The 19,228-nt window shown below is 43.5% G+C and overlaps 1 protein-coding gene across 5 annotated transcripts in view; it reads left to right on the top strand.

The window, feature by feature from the left end:
- RERE (arginine-glutamic acid dipeptide repeats) overlaps positions 1-19,228 on the top strand; it is a 365,478-nt gene that overhangs the window by 287,856 nt on the left and 58,394 nt on the right. Inside the window, exon 1 of one of the 5 annotated variants that reach the window (XM_077250044.1) lies at positions 14,521-14,745. The exons of the other annotated variants lie outside the window; for them this stretch is intronic. Coding sequence (XP_077106159.1) covers positions 14,720-14,745 — 26 coding nt within the window. The 5' untranslated portion in view covers positions 14,521-14,719. Of the gene's footprint in view, positions 1-14,520; positions 14,746-19,228 lie in introns of those variants that run through there. 5 annotated transcript variants of the gene reach the window in all.

The raw sequence follows: 19,228 nt of genomic DNA, 5'->3' as shown, positions 1-19,228 counted from the left end.
ACCAGGTGAAAAGTTGCCAGTTTTTGCTTCCATTGTATTACCTCTGCTCCAGTGTATTCCACTTTTTTTTCTCTTTTTCGAAATCTACTGTATGATTCGAGAGATATGGGCCTTTTTATTTAATGTTCATTTTTATTGTCTCTACCAAGGGGGCGTGATTCACAGGGAAATATATTAAAATCATCAAGTCACGCCCAGGAGGATCCTGTGAGCCACACGCCCCCTAATAGACCATAAAAATTGGCATTGAATAAAAACACCCATATCTCTTGAACCATACGGTGGATTTAAAAAAAAGAAAAATAATACTCTGGGAGCAGCAGAAATAAAATTGCAGTAAAACCTGGCCACTTCTGACCTGGTGACAGGCCTTCAAGAAGACTTCACTCTTCTTGTTAGATTTTTTAAGTCATCAGTACAATAGGGAACTATGGCAGCATGTTTATATCGCGATAGACCTATCAATCCTTTCTAGGATCTGTGTAATGAGTTAATGGGTAATGCTTAATTATTTTATTTTTTTATTTTTCTTGGTACTTTTTATTTGCTGTACATAAAAGATGAACTCTGCTTCAAAGTAACTTAAGTAAAGCAGCATAGCTACTTTCAGAACTAGTTTTGCTGCTTTTTTTAACACTCTTGATTTAGGAGTTGATGCTCATTGTAATTAGAAAGTAGGGTTCTGTAACGCTTCCTATTTGGGGGGTTCACTTGATGATCACCCATGTTTCAGGGCATAGGAGGAACTTAACAAGAAGGCCGTCCTCTGCATCAAAGCCATAGTACTGATGTTTCCCAGGGCAAAATACCGTAATTGTATTTGTACTCAGATTTTATAAATGTATCCAAATGTAGGAGCGATCATTTACCCTATGATGGCAGAAGCTATACTTTTAAATGGTTCTTTTTGGTGATATTCTTCTATACAATTTTCTTAAACATGGTCCGCATTTGAGAAGTAAGCATGCATAATTTTTGAAAAATTATGAAAAAAAATTAATTTCTCCACGTTTTTACATACACACATTAATTTGTATGTATCCATGATAACCAGACTTCTTCGGAACTGTTTAAGAAATAAGTAAATATGTCTGTGTGTCTGTATAGTATATACATATATCACGAAAGCAGACTCTGGTCGGGTCTGTCTGCAAGAATTTTCCTTGGCTCTAAAATGGCTGCTAAAAAAGTAATAAATTGGTAGGAAACAATTAAAAAAGTATACCTATTTTGTGTGTACCTGGATTTGCCTTGCCTTACCTTCCATCAGTAGCGCAGGATATCCATATTTTTCCTTCTCCTTTGTATCTGGAGCTAAAAAAGAATCAGCTTTTTTGCCCTGTCACTGTAGAGATTTATATATGTATATGTATATGTATGTATATATATATATATATATATATATATATATATATATATATATATATATATATATATGTATGTATATGTGTGTATATATATATATATATATATATATATATATGTGTATATATATATATATATGTGTGTATATATATATATATATATATACTGCTAAAAAAAATCAAGAGAACATTTAAGCAACAAAATGTAACTCCATGTCAGTAACACTTCTGTAAAAGCAACCTGTCCAGTTATGAAGCAACACTGATTGTGAAGCAATTTCTCCTGCTGTTGTGCAAATGGAACAGACAGGTAGAAATTATAGGAGATTAGCAAGACAACCCCTATAAAGGAATGGTTCTGCAGGGGGTAACCACAGACCATTGCTCTGTCGTCATCCTTTTTGGCTGTTGTTTTAGTCTCTTTTGCATTTTGTCATTGCTCTCACCCCTAGAGGTACAGTAGCATGAGGCAGTGTCTACAGTACAACCCACAGAAGTTGCTCAGGTAGTGCAGCTCATCCAGGATGGCACATCAATGCCATAAAGCTGTGGCAAGAAGAGTAGCTGTGTCTGTCAGCACAGTGTCTATAGCAGGGGTGTCAAACTGCATTCCTCTAGGGCTGCAAACAGGTCATGTTTTCAGGGTTTCCTTGTATTGCACAGGTGATCATTTAATCAACTGCACAGAATGATTCCAGCACCTTGTGCAATGAGAAGGAAATCTTGAAAACACGCATGGTTTGAGGCCCTCAAGGAATGCAGTTTGACACCCCTGGTCTATAGCATAGAGCAGATACCAGGAGACAGGCCAGTACACCAGGATACCAATAGAGAGATGTGGAGGGAGTCAAAGGGGGTTAACAATCCAGCAGCAGACTGCTACCTCTTCCTCCTTCCTTCCTGCATGACCTCCAGCTCTGGGACTCTGAGGAGTTTTGTGCGCAGAGCCACTTAGTTATCACTTTTGCTTTGTGACATGGTCTCCATCATGCTGAAAATAGCATTGTTCATCACCAGATTGTTTCTGGATCGTTGGGAGAAGTTGCTCTTGGAGGATGTTTAGATACCATTCTTTATTAAAGGGAACCTGTCAGCAGGATTGAGCACAGTAATCTACAGACAGTGTTAGGTCGGCGCCGTTATAATGATTATAATGATACCTTGGTTGATGAAAATTGTCTTGTGGTTGTTTAACCCCTTCCCGACCTGTGACGCCACGTAGGCATCGTGAAAGTCGGTGCCAATCCGACCTGTGACGCCTATGTGGTGTCATGGAGGGATCGCGTCCCTGCAAATCGGGTGAAAAGGTTAACTCCAATTTCACCCGATCTGCAGGGATAGGGGGAGTGGTACTTCAGCCCAGGGGGGGTAGCTTCGCCCCCACATGGCTACGATCGCTCTGATTGGCTGTTGAAAGTGAAACTGCCAATCAGAGCGATTTGTAATATTTCACCTATGAAAATGGTGAAATATTACTATCCAGCCATGGCCAATGCTGCAATATCATCGGCCATGGCTGGAAACCCAGATCTCCTCCCCAGTCCTCCTTTCTGCCCTGTTCCGTGGTCCGCTCCCCTCCTTCCTCCTGTCCGCTCCCCCCGTGCTCTGATCCACCCCCCCCCCCCCCCACCGTGCTCCGATTCCCCCCCCCCATACTTACCGAGCCTCCCGGTGTCCGTCCGTCTTCATGGGCGCCGCCATCTTCCAAAATGGCGGGCGCATACGCAGTGCGCCCGCCAAATCTGCCGGCCGGCAGACTCGTTCCAGGTACAATTTGATCACTGTGATAAAACCTATCACAGTGATCAAAATAAAAAAAATAGTAAATGAACCCCCCCTGTTATGGACCTGGTGGTTAGGAGCACCCGAAATGACCTGATGGTTAAAATGGAAAAACCTGGGACAAGCTCTGAGGAAGTGGTAACTCTACTGACCGCAATCCCTAATCCTATCACACACACTAGAAATAGCCGTGGAGCGTACCTAACTCTCCCTAGACGCCTCTTCACAGCCTAAGAGCTAACTACCCCTAAAGATAGAAATAGCAGCCTACCTTGCCTCAGAGAAATTCCCCAAAGTAAAGGTAGCCCCCCACAAATATTGACTGTGAGTTAAGAGGAAGTAACAAACACAGGAATGAAACAGATTTTAGCAAAGGAGGCCGAATCTTCTCTAGATAGACAGAGGATAGGAAAGGGAACTATGCGGTCAGTATTAAAAACTACAAAAACCACGCAGAGTGTGCAAAAAGACCTCCACACCGACTCACGGTGCGGAGGTGCAGCTCTGCACCCCCAGAGCTTCCAGCTAGCAAGGAAATATAATAGCAAGCTGGACTAGAAACATAGCATGTACTGAGAAATATATTCAAAAACCAATGAACAGCAAATGGACTAGCGAGGACTTAGCTTCTTAGCTTCAGACAGGTCATCTGAGAAATCCAAGAGAGATCTGAACCAGTACTGAGACATTGAAAGCTGGCATGAACTAACAACCTGGGCAGAGTTAAATAGGGAAGCCAGCAGCAGCAATAAACGAGGGCAGCTGAGAAAGCCAACCTCAAAGATCAGCAGTTCCAGTTAAAGCCACCAGAGGGTGTCCAAGGACAGAACTCACCAAAGTACCATTCACAAACCACAGGAGGGAGCCCGAGAACGGAATTCACAACACCCCCCCCCATAGGTAGGGACAATAATAAAATAGAGAAAATATTTATTTTTTTTCTTCCCCCACTAGGGTTAGGGCTAGGGTTAGAATAAGGGTTAGAACTAGAGTTAGGGTTAGAATTAGGCTATGTGCACACGGTGCGGATTTGGCTGCGGATCCACAGCGGATTGGCCGCTGCGGATTCGTAGCAGTTTTCCATCAGGTTTACAGTACCATGTAAACCTATGGAAAACCAAATCCGCTGTGCCCATGGTGCGGAAAATACCACGCGGAAACGCTGTGTTGTATTTTCCGCAGCATGTCAATTCTTTGTGCGGATTCCGTTTTACACCTGTTCCTCAATAGGAATCCGCAGGTGAAATCTACACAAAAAACACTGGAAATCCACGGTAAATCCGCAGGTAAAACGCAGTGCCTTTTACCTGCGGATTTTTCAAAAATGGTGCTGAAAATTCTCACACGAATCCGCAATGTGGGCACATAGCCTTAGGGTTGGAATTAGAGTTAGGGTTGGAAATAGGGTTAAGATTAGGCTTGTGGTTAGGTTTAGGGGTGTGTTGAGGTTAGGGTTGTGGTTAGGGGTGTGTTGGGGTTAGGGTTGTGATTAGGGTTACATCTAGAGTTGGGATTAGGGTTTGGGGTGTGTTGGGGTTAGTGTTGGAGTTAGAATTGAGGGGTTTCCACTGTTTAGGCACATCAGGGGTCTCCAAATGCAACATGGCGCCACCATTGATTCCAGCCAATCTTGCGTTCAAAAAGTCAAATGGTGCTCCCTCCCTTCCGAGCCCTGACGTGCGCCCAAACAGTGGTTTACCCCCACATATGGGGTACCAGCATACTCAGGACAAACTGGGCAACAATTATTGGGGTCCAATTTCTCCTGTTACCCTTGTGAAAATAAAAAATTGCTTGCTAAAACAATTTTTGAGGAATTAAAAATTTATTTTTTATTTTCACGGCTCTGCGTTATAAACTTCTGTGAAGCACTTGGGGGTTCAAAGTGCTTACCACACATCTAGATAACTTCCTTGGGGGTCTAGTTTCCAAAATGGGGTCACTTGTGGGGGGTTTCTACTGTTTAGGCACATCAAACTGCAAACGCAACATGAGGCCCGCAGACCACTCCATCAAAGTCTGCATTTCAAAACGTCACTACTTACCTTCCTAGCCCCGACGTGTGCCCAAACAGTGGTTTACCCCCACATATGGGGCATCAGTGTACTCGGGACAAACTGTGCAACAACTATTGGGGTCCAATTTCTCCTGTTACCCTTGTGAAAATAAAAAATTGCTTGCTAAAACATCATTTTTGAGGAAAGAAAAAAGATTTTTTATTTTCACGGCTCTGCGTTATAAACTTCTGTGAAGCACTTGGGGGTTTAAAATGGTCACCGCACATCTAGATAAGTTCCTTGGGGGGTCTAGTTTCCAAAATGGGGTCACGTGGGGGAGCTCCAATGTTTAGGCCCACAGGGGCTCTCCAAACGCGACATGGTGTCCGCTAACGATTGGAGCCAATTTTTCATTCAAAAGTCAAATGGTTCTCTTTCCCTTCCGAGCCCTGTTGTGCGCTCAAACAGTGGTTCCCCCCCACATATGGGGTATCGGCGTACTCGGGACAAATTGTACAATAACTTTTGGGGTCCAGTTTCTCTCTTTACCCTAGGGAAAATAAAAAAATTGTTGCTAAAAGATCATTTTTGTGACTAAAAAGTTAAATGTTCATTTTTTCCTTTCATGTTGCTTCTGCTGCTGTGAAGCACCTGAAGGGTTAATAAACTTCTTGAATGTGGTTTTGATCACCTTGAGGGGTGCAGTTTTTAGAATGGTGTCACTTTTGGGTATTTTCAGCCATATAGACCCCTCAAACTGACTTCAAATGTGAGGTGGTCCCTAAAAAAAATGGTGTTGTAAAAATTAGAAATCGCTAGTCAAATTTTAACCCTTATAACGTCCTAGCCAAAAAAAAATGTTGTTTCCAAAATTGTGCTGATGTAAAGTAGACATGTGGGTAATGTTATTTGTTAACTATTTTGTGTCACATAACTCTCTCGTTTCCCAGAATAAAAATTCAAAATTTGAAAATTGTGAAATTTTCAAAATTTTAGCCAAATTTCCATTTTTTTCACAAATAAACGCAAAAATTATCGACCCAAATTTACCACTATCATGAAGCCCAATATGTCACGAAAAAACATTCTCAGAACCGCAAGGATCCGTTGAAGCGTTCTTGAGTTATTACCTCATAAAGGGACACTGGTCAGAATTGCAAAAAACGGCCAGGTCATTAAGGTCAAAATAGGCTGGGTCATGATGAAGGGGGTTAATCTTGTTTTTCAATTTTGAGTTAATGATATGGTTGTGCTCTGGGGCAGCCTGTTGGGTGGGGGGGTATTTATGTGTATGGCTTCTGACAAGTCACTGATCCGTCAGTGATCTGCCCCCTAGTTTACATGTTTACATAATAACTATTATATACACATACACAAATATTATATATATATGTATGTATATATATATATATATATATATATATATATATATATATATATATATATATATATATATATATATATATATATATATTTATATATTGCGCTGCAGCATGATCGCATGAGTAATGTGTATTAAATTGTTTTATTTGATATAAGTAAAAAAAAAATAAAAAAGCCTCCTCTAAAATGGTGCCCCCTGAGCAGTAGCCTCTATCAGATCACCAATCATGATGCTGCAGCGCAGGCGCTGCCGCCTGCCTGCTGCAGGTGATTTTTATTTTTCACAATATATAATATATATAATACTCATTATGTAAAATAAGGAACAGGTCACTGAGAGATAAGTGAACTGTCAGAAGCCGTTTTAATCAGTATAACGGCACCAACCTGACACTGTCCTTTAGCTTTCTGTGCACAATCCTGCTGACAGGTTCCCTTTAAGAGATGGTTCGGCACTTTTTAGACTTTGGCACCGTGAGGCTTTCGTAACTGCAATTGAACCTCTCCTTTAAATTCTTGATGATCCTATTTTAAGATGATTTAAGGAAAGTTTTACATGCAGCAATGTCCTAGCCTGTAAAGCCTTTTTGATGGAAATCAATGATGGGTACTTGTGCTTCATTAAAGGTAGTCATGGTTAACAAAATAAGGCCATGACATGACTTCAAGCACAAGCCCCTTATTAAAGTCTATTATAATTTAATCAGCAGGACAAAGGGGTATCAGCTGCCTTGTATTCAGTAACTTTTTCTCATGCGCTAATGAAAAGATGACTGAAATTATGGGAGCAGGTCATTTTATGGCAAGGCTGAGATTCAGATAAAATGTGTTTTAGGATTAATTTTCATGCATGATATTGCGATTTATTTTTGCGGTTCACCTGATCATTCTTCAGTTAATGTGAATTGCCACTTTGAAAACTGAAGCCGCAAACTGAAAACTAAAATGTCAGTCTTGAAACTTTTGGCCACGAGTTTACTTCCAGCTCGTCTTTAAAGGGAACCTGTCACCCCCAAAATGGCTGGTGAGGTAAGCTCACCGTCATCAGGGGCTTATCTACAGCATTCTGTAATGCTGTAGATAAGCCCCCGATGTTACCTGAAAGAGGAGAAAGACGTTAGATTATACTCACCCAGGGGCGGTCCCGGTGCGGTCAGATCGGATGGGTGTCTCCGGTCCGCTCCGGCGCCTCCTATCTTCATTCCTTGACGTCCTCTTCGGGTCTTTACGCCGTGGCTCCAGCGCAGGCCTACTTTGCCCTGTTGAGGGCAGACCAAAGTACTGCAGTGCGCAGGCGCCGGGCCTCGCTGACCTTTCCGGCGCCTGCGCACTGCAGTACTTTGCTCTGCCCCGAACAGGGCAGACAAAGTACGCCTGCGCCAGGGGGCGCGGCGTAAAGACCCGAAGAGGACGTCATGGAATGAACATGGGAGGCGCCGGAGCGGACCTGAGACACCCATGTGACCGGACCGCAGTGGGACCGCCCCTGGGTGAGTATAATCTAATGTCTTTTTCTCCTCTTTCAGGTAACATCGGGGGCTTATCTACAGCATTACAGAATGCTGTAGATAAGCCCCTGATGCCGGTGAGCTTACCTCACCAGCCATTTTGGGGGTGACCGGTTCCCTTTAACACAGAAAAGAGCTTCCTGTATCAGCATATGATAAGTGATGCGTCTGAAGGGGGCTGACTTGGCTATTAAACTGAGCCAGTCAGTCAGTCCCCTTCGCATACAGCTTGGATGATATGCTGACACAGAAAGCTCTCCTGTGTAACCACAAGCTGCAAGTAGAGTTGCTGAGACCAGGGATCCATACTTATGTTTTGAGATTGAGGCACTTTTCGTAAAGGGTTGTGAGGGACTAACATATTAATGGCCAATCTGTAGGCTATTTAATCATTATCAGAACGGTGGAGGTCCTGACAGCGGGTACCCCTAAAGATCATGAGTAATTAGCTCTGTTGGTGATTGGATGTGAACAATGCATGGAGCCGCCAGAATAACTGATTTTATAATGAGTTTAGCTCCCCTCTAAATTGACTAATCAACAGATTTTATTCCGGGGTCAACTGGTCAATCACTATTCTCTCAGAAGAGAATCCTGTGTGCTACAGGGCAAGGAGCCAGAGATGGCATGTTATTACTTGCTCCAGCAGCTAGAGGGAGCTATTCTAAATATTTTTAGGAATACTCTGATTTTAGAATTGGAAAAAATAGGTCAGAAGTGTCACAGCTGACAATCAGATGCAGCTCTCAGTATATCCTCAGTGGTGGTCACCCAGGTAATGCCATAGCATGTATGACAGTCCGTTGTCTCAAATTCCTCATAACCACATGTGAAGATAGGTGTGTGTGTGTATATGTATATATGTATGTGTGTGTATGTGTATATATATATATATATATATATATATATATATATATATATATATATATATATATATATATATATATATATATATATATATATATATATACACAACACACACACCCACACACCCTAAGGGTGCGTGTCCACGGTCCGGATTGACGGCGCTTTGGACGGAGAGGAAAACCCACTCCGCCCAAAGCGCCGCCCCTTCTGTACGCACGGTGATTCCGGATGTGTTCATTACCCACATCCGGAATCTCCGCACCCAATACATAGGACCCTGTTATTTACCTTGCGGTGACGGAGCCTCGCCGCAAGGTAAACAGACATGGTGCGTTCTAAAAAGACGCCCCACATGTCCATAAACGCAGGGCCGCCGGTGCGTGTTCGCACGCATAGTGGAAACGGGATTTCATAAAATCGCCTCCACTACGCACTATGTTTGCACTGTCAGGAATGGCTCAGGATTTGCTCAAGGATTTGAAATCTGCACCAAATCTGCATCTGAGGTCACTGGCAGGTCACCTACGTTTTTGATGCATTTTTTACATGCGTTTTTGATGTGTTTTTTCCGCATGCGTTTTTGATGCGTATTTTCATTGCATTTGTTTTTTTTGTCACTTGAAATAAAGCGAATTGAAAGTTGGCTTCTGGGAAGGAAAAAAGTGATTTCCTGTTTGCAGATATATTGGGATATGTTCCCACGGTCAGTAAACGCTGCGGGTTGGACGCTCCGTACATCTGCAGCATCCAACCCGCAGCCTCCAGCTGTTACAACGTAGTGGATGGGATTTCAAGAAATCCCATGCCCACTGTGTGCACCAGTGCCCGCGGCTCACCCGCAGAGACGGACATGCGGCGCCTCTTTCCAAACCGCAGCATGTCAATTTATTTAGTGGAGACGCTCCGTCTCCGCTGCGTAGGTTACCCATACACTTTCATTAGATGAAGTAAAACCGCCTTATCTTCCTAGTCACATGCGTATTAAAGGGAACATTTCACCCCCAAAATCGAAGATGAGCTAAGCCCACCAGCATTAGGGGCTTATCTACAACAGAAAGGAAAAAAAAAAGAACTTGTTCCAGCTCCATATCTGTAAAATTCAGGCTTGAAACTTTATTTTGCCAATTTAAAAGCAGTGGAAATATGCTCTCCAGAAGCACAGCGGGACAAGAGCATACTTGCTTTACTTACTATAGCTTATCTACAACATTCTGGAATGCTGTAGATAAGCCCTCGATGTATCCTGAAAGATGAGAAACAGAGGTTATATTATACTCACCCAGGGGCGGTCCTGCTGCGGTGAGGTCCGATGGGTGTCGCGGTCCGGGGCCTCCCATCTTCTTACGATGACGTCCTCTTCTTGTATTCACGCTACGGCTCCGGCGCCCTGTTGAGGGCAGAGCAAAGTACTGCAGTGCGCAGGCATCGGGAAATGTCAGAGAGGTCCGGCGCCTGTGTATTGCAGTATTTTGCTATGCCCTCAGCAGGACAGACAAAGTACGCCTTGCGCAGGAGTCGCAGCTTGAATACAAGAAGAGGACGTCATCGTAAGAAAATAGGAGGCCCCGGACCGCAACGCCCATCGTACCAGGACCCCCCTACCTCCCAGGTGAGTATAATCTAACCTCTTTCAGGATACATCTGGGGCTCGTCTACAGCATTACAGAATGCTGTAGATAAGCCCCTGATGCTGGTGGGCTTAGCTCACCTTCGATTTTGGGGGTGACAGGTTCCCTTAAAGTGCGACAATGCAGCTTACTACGCATGTGTACTAATTTACATAACGGTGAATCTTGTGACTCAGCCCGACGTACATGACACAAAATGGAGGAAAGCACAGAGAGAGAGGTCCCCTCCTTTGTAATAAATAATTTTTATTAAAAATAGCGTGGGGTCCCCCTATATATGTTAACCAGCCAAAGTAAAGTAGACTACTGGGACTGGTATTTCAGGCTGGTAAGGACCTAATATCCATGAACCTTACCAGCCTGATAATACCAGGCCGCAGCAGTCTACTTGCCTTGGATGGTTAGCAAGAATAGTGGGATCCCCCTTAAAAAAAAAAAAAAAAAAAAAAAAAAACACGGCGTGAGGTCCCCCTATTTATGTTAACTAGCCAAGGAAAAACCAGACCGCTGCGGCCTGGTATTCTCAGGCTGGCGAGGCCCATGGATTTTGTCCCTCGCCAGCCTAAAAATAGCAGCCCGCAGCCTCCCCACAACTGGCACATCCAAAGCGCCAATTGTGGCACTTTACTCGCTCTCCCCACTTGCCCTGTAGTGGTGGCCAATGGGGTAATATTTGTGGGGTTGATGTCACCTGTGTATTGTCAGGTGACATCAAGCCCATGGCTTATTAATGGAGAAGCGTCTATAAGACACCTATCCATTACTATAGTTATATGGTCAATTAACGCACAGCATAAATAAAGCCCATTAATAATGTTAATTAACCATACTTGCTGCATCACCTAATCCCCGACACCCTCGATCTCCTGCAAAAAAAAATAAAATAATAAACTAACACAAATACTCCCTGTCCGACATAGTCCAATAACAGAGTGCTCTACGACAAGTCCAGCTCTGCTACATCTGAATACCTTTGGCTGTACGGTGGCAATATGCCACCATCCAGCCTGACATCCAGACACAGCAGAGTTTGTAGATGACCACCAGAGAGAACTTGGTCTCTGGCGGTCACCTGCACTGCAGTTCTAACGATTAGCTGACCGTGAAAACTTCGCTAGTGACCGAAGATAACCCCAGCACGGCAGTTCTCGCGGTCAGCTGATCTCATTGCGAGAACTGCAGTGTACGTGAACTTCCAGCTGAAACAAGGTAAGACATTATTTAAAATAGTTCACATATGTAGTAAGCTGTGTTTCCGCACTTACTACGCATATGACTATAAGGCTGTGTGCACACGTTCAGGATTTTTTGCGTTTTTTTTTTTCCGCTATAAAAACGCATAAAAAACGCATGCATACATATGCATCCCATCAATTATAATGCATTCTACGATTTTTGTGCACATGATGCGGTAAACGCATCATGTACATTAATTTTGCGGATTTTTCGCGTTTTTCCTGCTATTTAATGCATTGGGAAACTCCGGAAAAAACACGAAAAAACGGGTCAAAAACACGAAAAAAATGCATGCGGATTTGTTGCAGAAAATGTCCGGTTTTGTTCAGGAAATTTCTGCAAGAAATCCTGACGTGTGCACATAGCCTTAAGGTGATGCAGTCTAACCACATCTACTGATAGTCTATGGGAAATTTATGCTGCAGAGACTGAGCATCTCCGCAACATAAATAGACATTCTGCGGTCTGGAAAGACGCACCGCATGTCCATTTACGCAGGGAGCCGTGGGCTTCTTTTAACGCATAGTGGAGATGGGATTTCTTGAAATCCCATCCACAATGCTGTAACATCTGGATGCTGCGGGTTTGACGCTGCGGCTGTATGCAGCATCCAACCCGCAGCATTTACTGACCATGGAAACATACCCTTATGTGATGAAGCATCTAATGAGTGTGTGCAAAAGTCACTGTGAAGGTAGGGGGAGCAGGGTCAGCTGTGACATCTCCTATTGTGATGTGCAGTGTATAGAAGTGCTATCAGTCATGGTAATCCTGCCTCTGATAAGCTTCCTCAAAAGACAAAAAGTCTTGAAAAAAAAAAACCGTGGCCAAAAATTGTAAAAATTGCAATATTATTTTGTCTTTAAAAAGATTGTGATATGAAAAAAGCCTTTAAAAAAAACAAAAAAAAACAAATACACGTAAGGCTGCTTTCACACATCAGTTTTTTGCCATCAGTTGTAATCCGTCGAATTTTGAAAAAAAAAAAGGATCCAGCATCTGATGCCGCCGGATCCGTTTTTTTTCTTATAGACTTGTATTAGTGATGGATTGTGATGGATGGCCTCACGTTTCATCAGTCGTTCGCTGGATCCGTCGAAAATTGTCCGGTGGCCGGAGACAACGGACAAAGTAAAAAAATGTTGTCTTCGTCGAAAATACGGACAGCGACGTCTTCCGTTGCCATGTGTCGTTTGTTAGAATGGAAGCCTATTGGTGTCGGATCCATCAAATGACAGAATCCGGCGACAGATTCCCTTTTTTTTTTTTTTTTAACTGAGCATGTTCTGATTTTTTTTAGGATCCTTTAGCCAGCCCTCCCTAGTCGGATCTGTCGAAAAAAAACGGATGCGTCATATCAGTTTTTAACAATCTGTGACTGATCCGTTTTTTTTCAAAATACGACGGATTGCGACTGATGGCAAAAAACTTATGTGTGAAAGGGGCCTAAACAAACTTTTTGTAAACAGTAGTCCTTTTCTAATGACACATTCCCTTTAAACCCAATGTAGTAATAAAGTCGCAGAATGCGGCGCCCCTAGAGGTCCCCATTTATTTTGATTACTACGCCAATGTTAGATTTGTCCGATTACATCAAAGCACATTGAATAAATACAAGGCTTATCAAATGTATGACCAAATGATATGGCTGTTGAGCCGGTTCTAATTATGGCTGTCTTGTACTTTGAGCACGAATGCTGGAAAAGTTTCCGACATAGACATTAATATTAGTAGCTTGTCATATGACCGGTATACATCAGTACGTTTTAATAAAAAAAAAAGATATGGAATAGTAGACTACGGTTGCTTCTTTAGCGGTACACAGTTTTGGGCTATGTGCACACGTTGCAGATTTCCTGCGGATCCGCAGCGTTTTTCCGCTCAGAAACGCTGCGGATCCGCAAGTAATTTACAGTACAATGTAAATCAATGGAAAAAAAAATGCTGTGCTAATGGTGCGGAAAATTCCGCACGGAAAACGCAGCGGATTGAAAGAAGGAACATGTCATTTATTTTTGCGGCTCTGCTGCGTTTCTGCACCCATTCCATAATAGAAATCCGCTGGGGTAAAAACGCATGAAATCCGCAACAAAAACGCACAAAATCCGCATAAAAAACTCGCAGATTTTGACCTGCGTTTTCTGCCAAGAGATGCAGAATCCGCACAGAAAATTCCACAGACAAATCCGCAACGTGCGCACATAGCCTAAAAAACAAAACAAAAACTAATATAAATAATAATAAAAATGTTAAACATAATTTCGGTTATGTGACAATATTTGAGCCGTCAGTGTGCCAACATACAGGGAGCCCCAAACCCCATATGTCTCCCAATGGAAGTACAGGATAATGAACTTTCCTGACTATTGTACAATCCTGCTGGAGAATAATTGGGTCCATTGGATTTGTAGCTGCGATTTGTTGCTGTTTCTTCTCGTTGGCGAGTTGCACTGCGATTTGGCTTGTGGCACATGATGCTGCCATCTGGTTGGCGCTGTCTGTGCAGCAGGAGCCAGAGGCGGCGGTCCTCACACAAGCCCTGGCTGGGGCCCTGCCTGCTCCCTGCACACAGGCTTAGTATGCCAGGGAGAGGTGCTAGCAGAGGCTGTGTGCTCTGCTTTATTTACGGAAACAGCAGGGCTGAGATTGATTGCGTTGTAGGAAGGTCTGTGGCTAAGACAGAAAGGAGTTAGGGGGGGCTGGAGGGGGGGAGTGGACCAGAAACAAGCAGGAGGGGGTCACAGCACATGCTCAGTGCCTGGAGTCTGAGGGGGGAAGTTTGCAGCGCTGTGCGTGGAGGCTGAGGTCATAGCACAAGCTCAGTGAAAGCTCTCTGAGGTCTCTGACTGCATGTGCCACCATTTTGAGTAGTTAGAGTAAGAAAAAGGGTAGAGTTTAGAGCAGGAACTGCAGGCTGAGGGATCCAGGCAGAGCCAGCAGCATCTGTGCTAGTGATGGATGACCTGTTCAGCCCCTGCAGGTAGGAACATGACATCCCTGGCCTCCCGCACTGCTGCTTCTTCTTCCCCAGGCTTGTGCAATGTTTACCATGGACTGTCTGCTGTCTTATTAATGTTGCATGTCGCTGCACAGCCGTCCTGCTTGTGTCCCTGTGAGCAGCACATCCATGGCAGGTTCGCTCGGTGCCGTATGTTCTTTTCCTCTGCCTCCATCCCCGGTTCTTTCTGTTCTTGCAGAGCTGCGTTAACTGCTTCCAGCCCTGTCTTCGTAAATGCATTGCAGTCGTGTCGGTTTCTTGACGAGAAGCCTTTCGTCTTCCGCCAGTCGCTGTAGGGCCAGGAGATGCTGCCCGGCTGGCGATGGGGCTCCTTTGGTGTAATGTTTTGGGCCTGCAGTGACTGTTTAGATAATGTTTTCGGGAGGGCTGGAGTTGGAGAGTCATTGGCTGCCTACAGCTGGGGGTGGAACTTTTGTCTTGATTGAGAAGTCTACGTTCCCCGGGCTAATGATGGGAATTATTATGATAATGGGCTGGAAGTTAAAAAGCAAATAATCCACCTAATCTGCAACGTCCCGCTGCTTAATCACCGCTTCTCTGTGCTGTCATTGTGACTGCTGTGTCCGTGTCCTCATCCTGGTGTGTGTCTTACAACATTTTACGATGTTTTAACAGTTAGTAATAAACAAAATTTTAATTTACATATTGCTTTTTTTTTACTGTATCTTTTTTAGTAAAGAAAATGTATGATTAAATATTTAAAAAAAAATAGTAACAGAAGTTTCAACAAAACCATTCATAAATTTTACAATTGGTGGCCGAAATGTTCTCATTTAATAAATACGGTACATTATTGTAAACCAGTGCATGAAGGTGGACAGCATAATGGAAATGAAATTTGGCTGTGAACAGGACTTTGCTGGGACCCAAGAGAGATGAGCAGTCATTGACGTCAGTGAACATGACACCCAGAAGTTTGGCATTAGCTGTCACTTTTAAGGGTATTCTGCTCCCCCCTCATCTAATTTTTTTTTTCCCGCCCCTTCCTGGTCATGCCTTAATTTTTGCATTGGTATTGGAATGTATGTGGCCATTATTATCTATTTATCAGATTTTATTTTTTTCTTTTGTTTTATTTCTCCTTTTATTTACAGAATATTATTGCTTTCCTATAAATATTTGTACTTTTTAAACAACATAGAAATAAGATTAAATTATTGCTAATCTCCTGCTATGTTCTAAGATATAGACAGCCTTTCTCCCCCTGTAAAGGAATAATATTTATTTTATATAAATCTCATCCCTGTACTGGAAAATTTCTGTAGACCTTAGGCTGTAACTTCATGATAAACTTTTTTACCAGCGTTCTGTCTAATGTATTGCGGTGTTCTAATCAGAACGCTGTTTATTGGTAATTATATCTGTAAGGTATACATTTTTGGACAGCATATATTAGCTTAGTAGTAATCTGCAATATAATTCCTGTGCATCGATTTAGAGCAATACATTATTACCTCCATGTGCTGGTCCAGTGATGGTGCGAATGCAAACATCAGTGTTACAGCCTCAGAATTGTATAAAGTCATGTTATGGCACCCTTAGAAATCCATGGGGCCGTTCTGTACCTCTCTATGCCTCCAGTTTTAAGTTTCTAATTGTTAAAACTGCAAAATCTACTGACTTTTTGTCTAGGACATACCGTATTTTTCGGACTACAAGACACGCTGGATCATAAGACACACCCCAAATTTTGGGGTGGAAAATAGCAGAAAAAAGATTATTATAAGATGGGGGTCCGTCTTATTGTCCGAATTTAAGATATCTTACCCGAGAGCCGGCGGTGGTACTGTGGGGTCACAGAAGGCAGGGTCCCTTCCTCGGGAAGCCGGTAGCAGCAGAAGTGGGGCAGTTCTGCAGTCCTGGGGTGCGATGCTGCGGCTCTGGTGTCGGCGGTGAGGCAGAGCTGGAGCAGGGTCCCATCCTCAGGATGCTGGCGGCGGGAGAGGTGTGGCGATGCTGCTGTGCGCAGTGCACCCGAGCAAGGACCGTTCTTCAGGATGCCGGCGGCAGAAATGTGGCAGCGCCCGTGGCCCGGTGTCCACGGTGAGCAAAGTGCATCACCAGTTTCCCTTAGACCATCTTCCTGAAGCAGTGGGCCACCGGAGGCTGCGCGTGCGCAGATTGAGATCTCGGTGGCCATTTTCCTGAAGCGGAGTGCCGCCGAGATTTCAGCCTGCACACGTGCGGCCATTTTGCTGAATCCTCCGGCGGCCCACTACTTCAGGAAGATGGCCGAAGGGAAACGGGTAATGCACTTGGGTCACCGTGGACACCAGGCTGCGGCGCTGCCACATTTCTGCTGCTGGCATCCTGAAGAAGGGTCCCAGCTCAGGTGCACTCAGCACCTCCCACCGCTGCAGCATCGCCACACCTCTGCCGCAACCCCCCTGTAAGGCTACGTTCACATTTGCGGCCAGCGCCGCAGCGTCGGGCGCCGCATGCGTCATGCGCCCCTATATTTAACATGGGGGCGCATGGACATGCGGCGCACTTGCGTTTTGCGCCGCATGCGTCGCTGCGGCGCCCGCGTCGGGGCGCAGAGGACGCAGCAAGTTGCATTTTTGCTGCGTCCAAATTCAATGAAAAAAACAACGCATGCGGCGCAAAACGCAGCGTTGTGCATGCGTTTTGCTGCGTTTTTGTTTGCGTTGTGCGCTGCGGCGCCGACGCTGCAGCGCACAACGCAAATGTGAACGTAGCCTTAGCCTGCATTCGCACTATAAGACGTACCCCCCATTTTCCTCCCAAATTTTTTGGGGAAAAGAGTCTTATAGTCCGAAAAATATGGTAACTTTTTCCAGTAAAAGTAATAGGTATTTTGTTTAGTGATTTTCTTTTTCTGTTGGTGAAAAGAAGCCAAACATTTTTGGAACTTTTTATTTTTTAAGAGGTTTTCCAAGCTACCAAAAATTGAGTTCATGATGATATAACCAATCATTACACTAGCCTCCTACTTTATTAAAACTGGTTATATTAACTATTCCAGAGCCCCGCCGCGTGTCCCCAGAAGCCCACTTGATGACACAACTCCAAGTAACCAAAGATGCCCCCCTCTCATTTGTGACAATGTCACCAAATCGCTGAAAGGGACTGGTACGCTGTTTATAAACTTAGCCAGCCCCCTTCGTCCCCTCAACTTTGAGCCTAGAGTTGTGGTATTGGACAGTTCAGAACAGACAAAAGGAAAGAATAATGGAACTTGTGGTTTGTCAGTGCAATTAGACAGCACATTCTTCTTGACATGAGGAATGGTGCATGGTTTATTTTTCATTTTGGCGATTTTATATAGTTAATAGGGAGACAGACAGTATCTGAACTACTTCTCCCCATATTACATTCCAAACTATTTTCCAGGTAATATACCTTCTAATTGTTATAACCTTTTAAATGTTAATGTAATGTCTATACTAAATAACATGGAGGTCTGCTCAGGACTAAGGTAACGTTCACATTTGCGTTGTTGGGCGCAGCGTCGTCGACGGATACCGATGCATGCGTCATGCGCCCCTATCTTTAACATGGGGGGCGCATGGACATGCGCCGGTATGCGTTGTCAAGCGTTTTGTGATGCATGGGTCATTTGGGCGCAACAGTCAGGCCTCAGCCGACGCTACATGATGCATTTTTTTGAGCGTCAAATTTCATGTAAACGTCAGACACATGCATCACAAAACGATGCGTTGTGCATGCGTTTTGCGTTGCGTCGCCGACGCTGCACCCAACAACGCAAATGTGAACGTAGCCTAAATTGGTGTAAATTGATCTGTTGGAAGATCTGATATTGTAATTAAGAGTTCTGAAAGTAAAGTTAGGTCTTTAGTGAATCTTTTATAAATCTGTTGGAATTCGAGCCAGTATGGTTTTTAGTGACTAAACAAAAGGAAAAAAACTTTAGTAGAAATAAAATATGAAATGTTAAAGCGAAAGTAAACTTTTAAAAATTTTTTTTTGCCTGCTGGTACTACACCAAAAATCTGGAAAAGCAATCTGCCCTGATTGTTGCATTTTTGCTGCCTATTTTATGCGTTTTTCTCTTGTTTGATGCAACATTTTTGTAACACATTTTTTTAGTGCATAAACGCTGGGAATTATGCACTTTATTATGACGTTGAGTGTTTTGCATGCATTTTTTAAAAGCTGTTTACAAAAGCTTATGAGGAAAAAAAATCATTAAAAAAATTACAGCTTTAATAGCATCTTAAAACTCAGTGGGCAGGAGTTCTCACAATCATATCCATTTTGCTTGTAAAAAAATGCAGCATAAACAAAACCCACAGCATTTAGGCTATGGCCACACGTTGCAGATTTCCTGCAGAACTGCAGCGTTTTTTTCTGCGCAGAAACGCTGCAGATCTGCAAGTGATTTAAAGTACAATGTAAATCAATGGCAAAAAAAAATGCTGTTCTAAAGGTGTGGAAAAATCTGCACAGAAAACGCAGCAGA

This window comes from Ranitomeya variabilis, chromosome 4, assembly GCF_051348905.1.
Source record: "Ranitomeya variabilis isolate aRanVar5 chromosome 4, aRanVar5.hap1, whole genome shotgun sequence".
NCBI lineage: Eukaryota > Metazoa > Chordata > Amphibia > Anura > Dendrobatidae > Ranitomeya > Ranitomeya variabilis.
The sequence above is the reverse complement of the archived record's forward strand: the minus strand, read 5'-3'. Positions and strand labels throughout refer to the sequence as shown.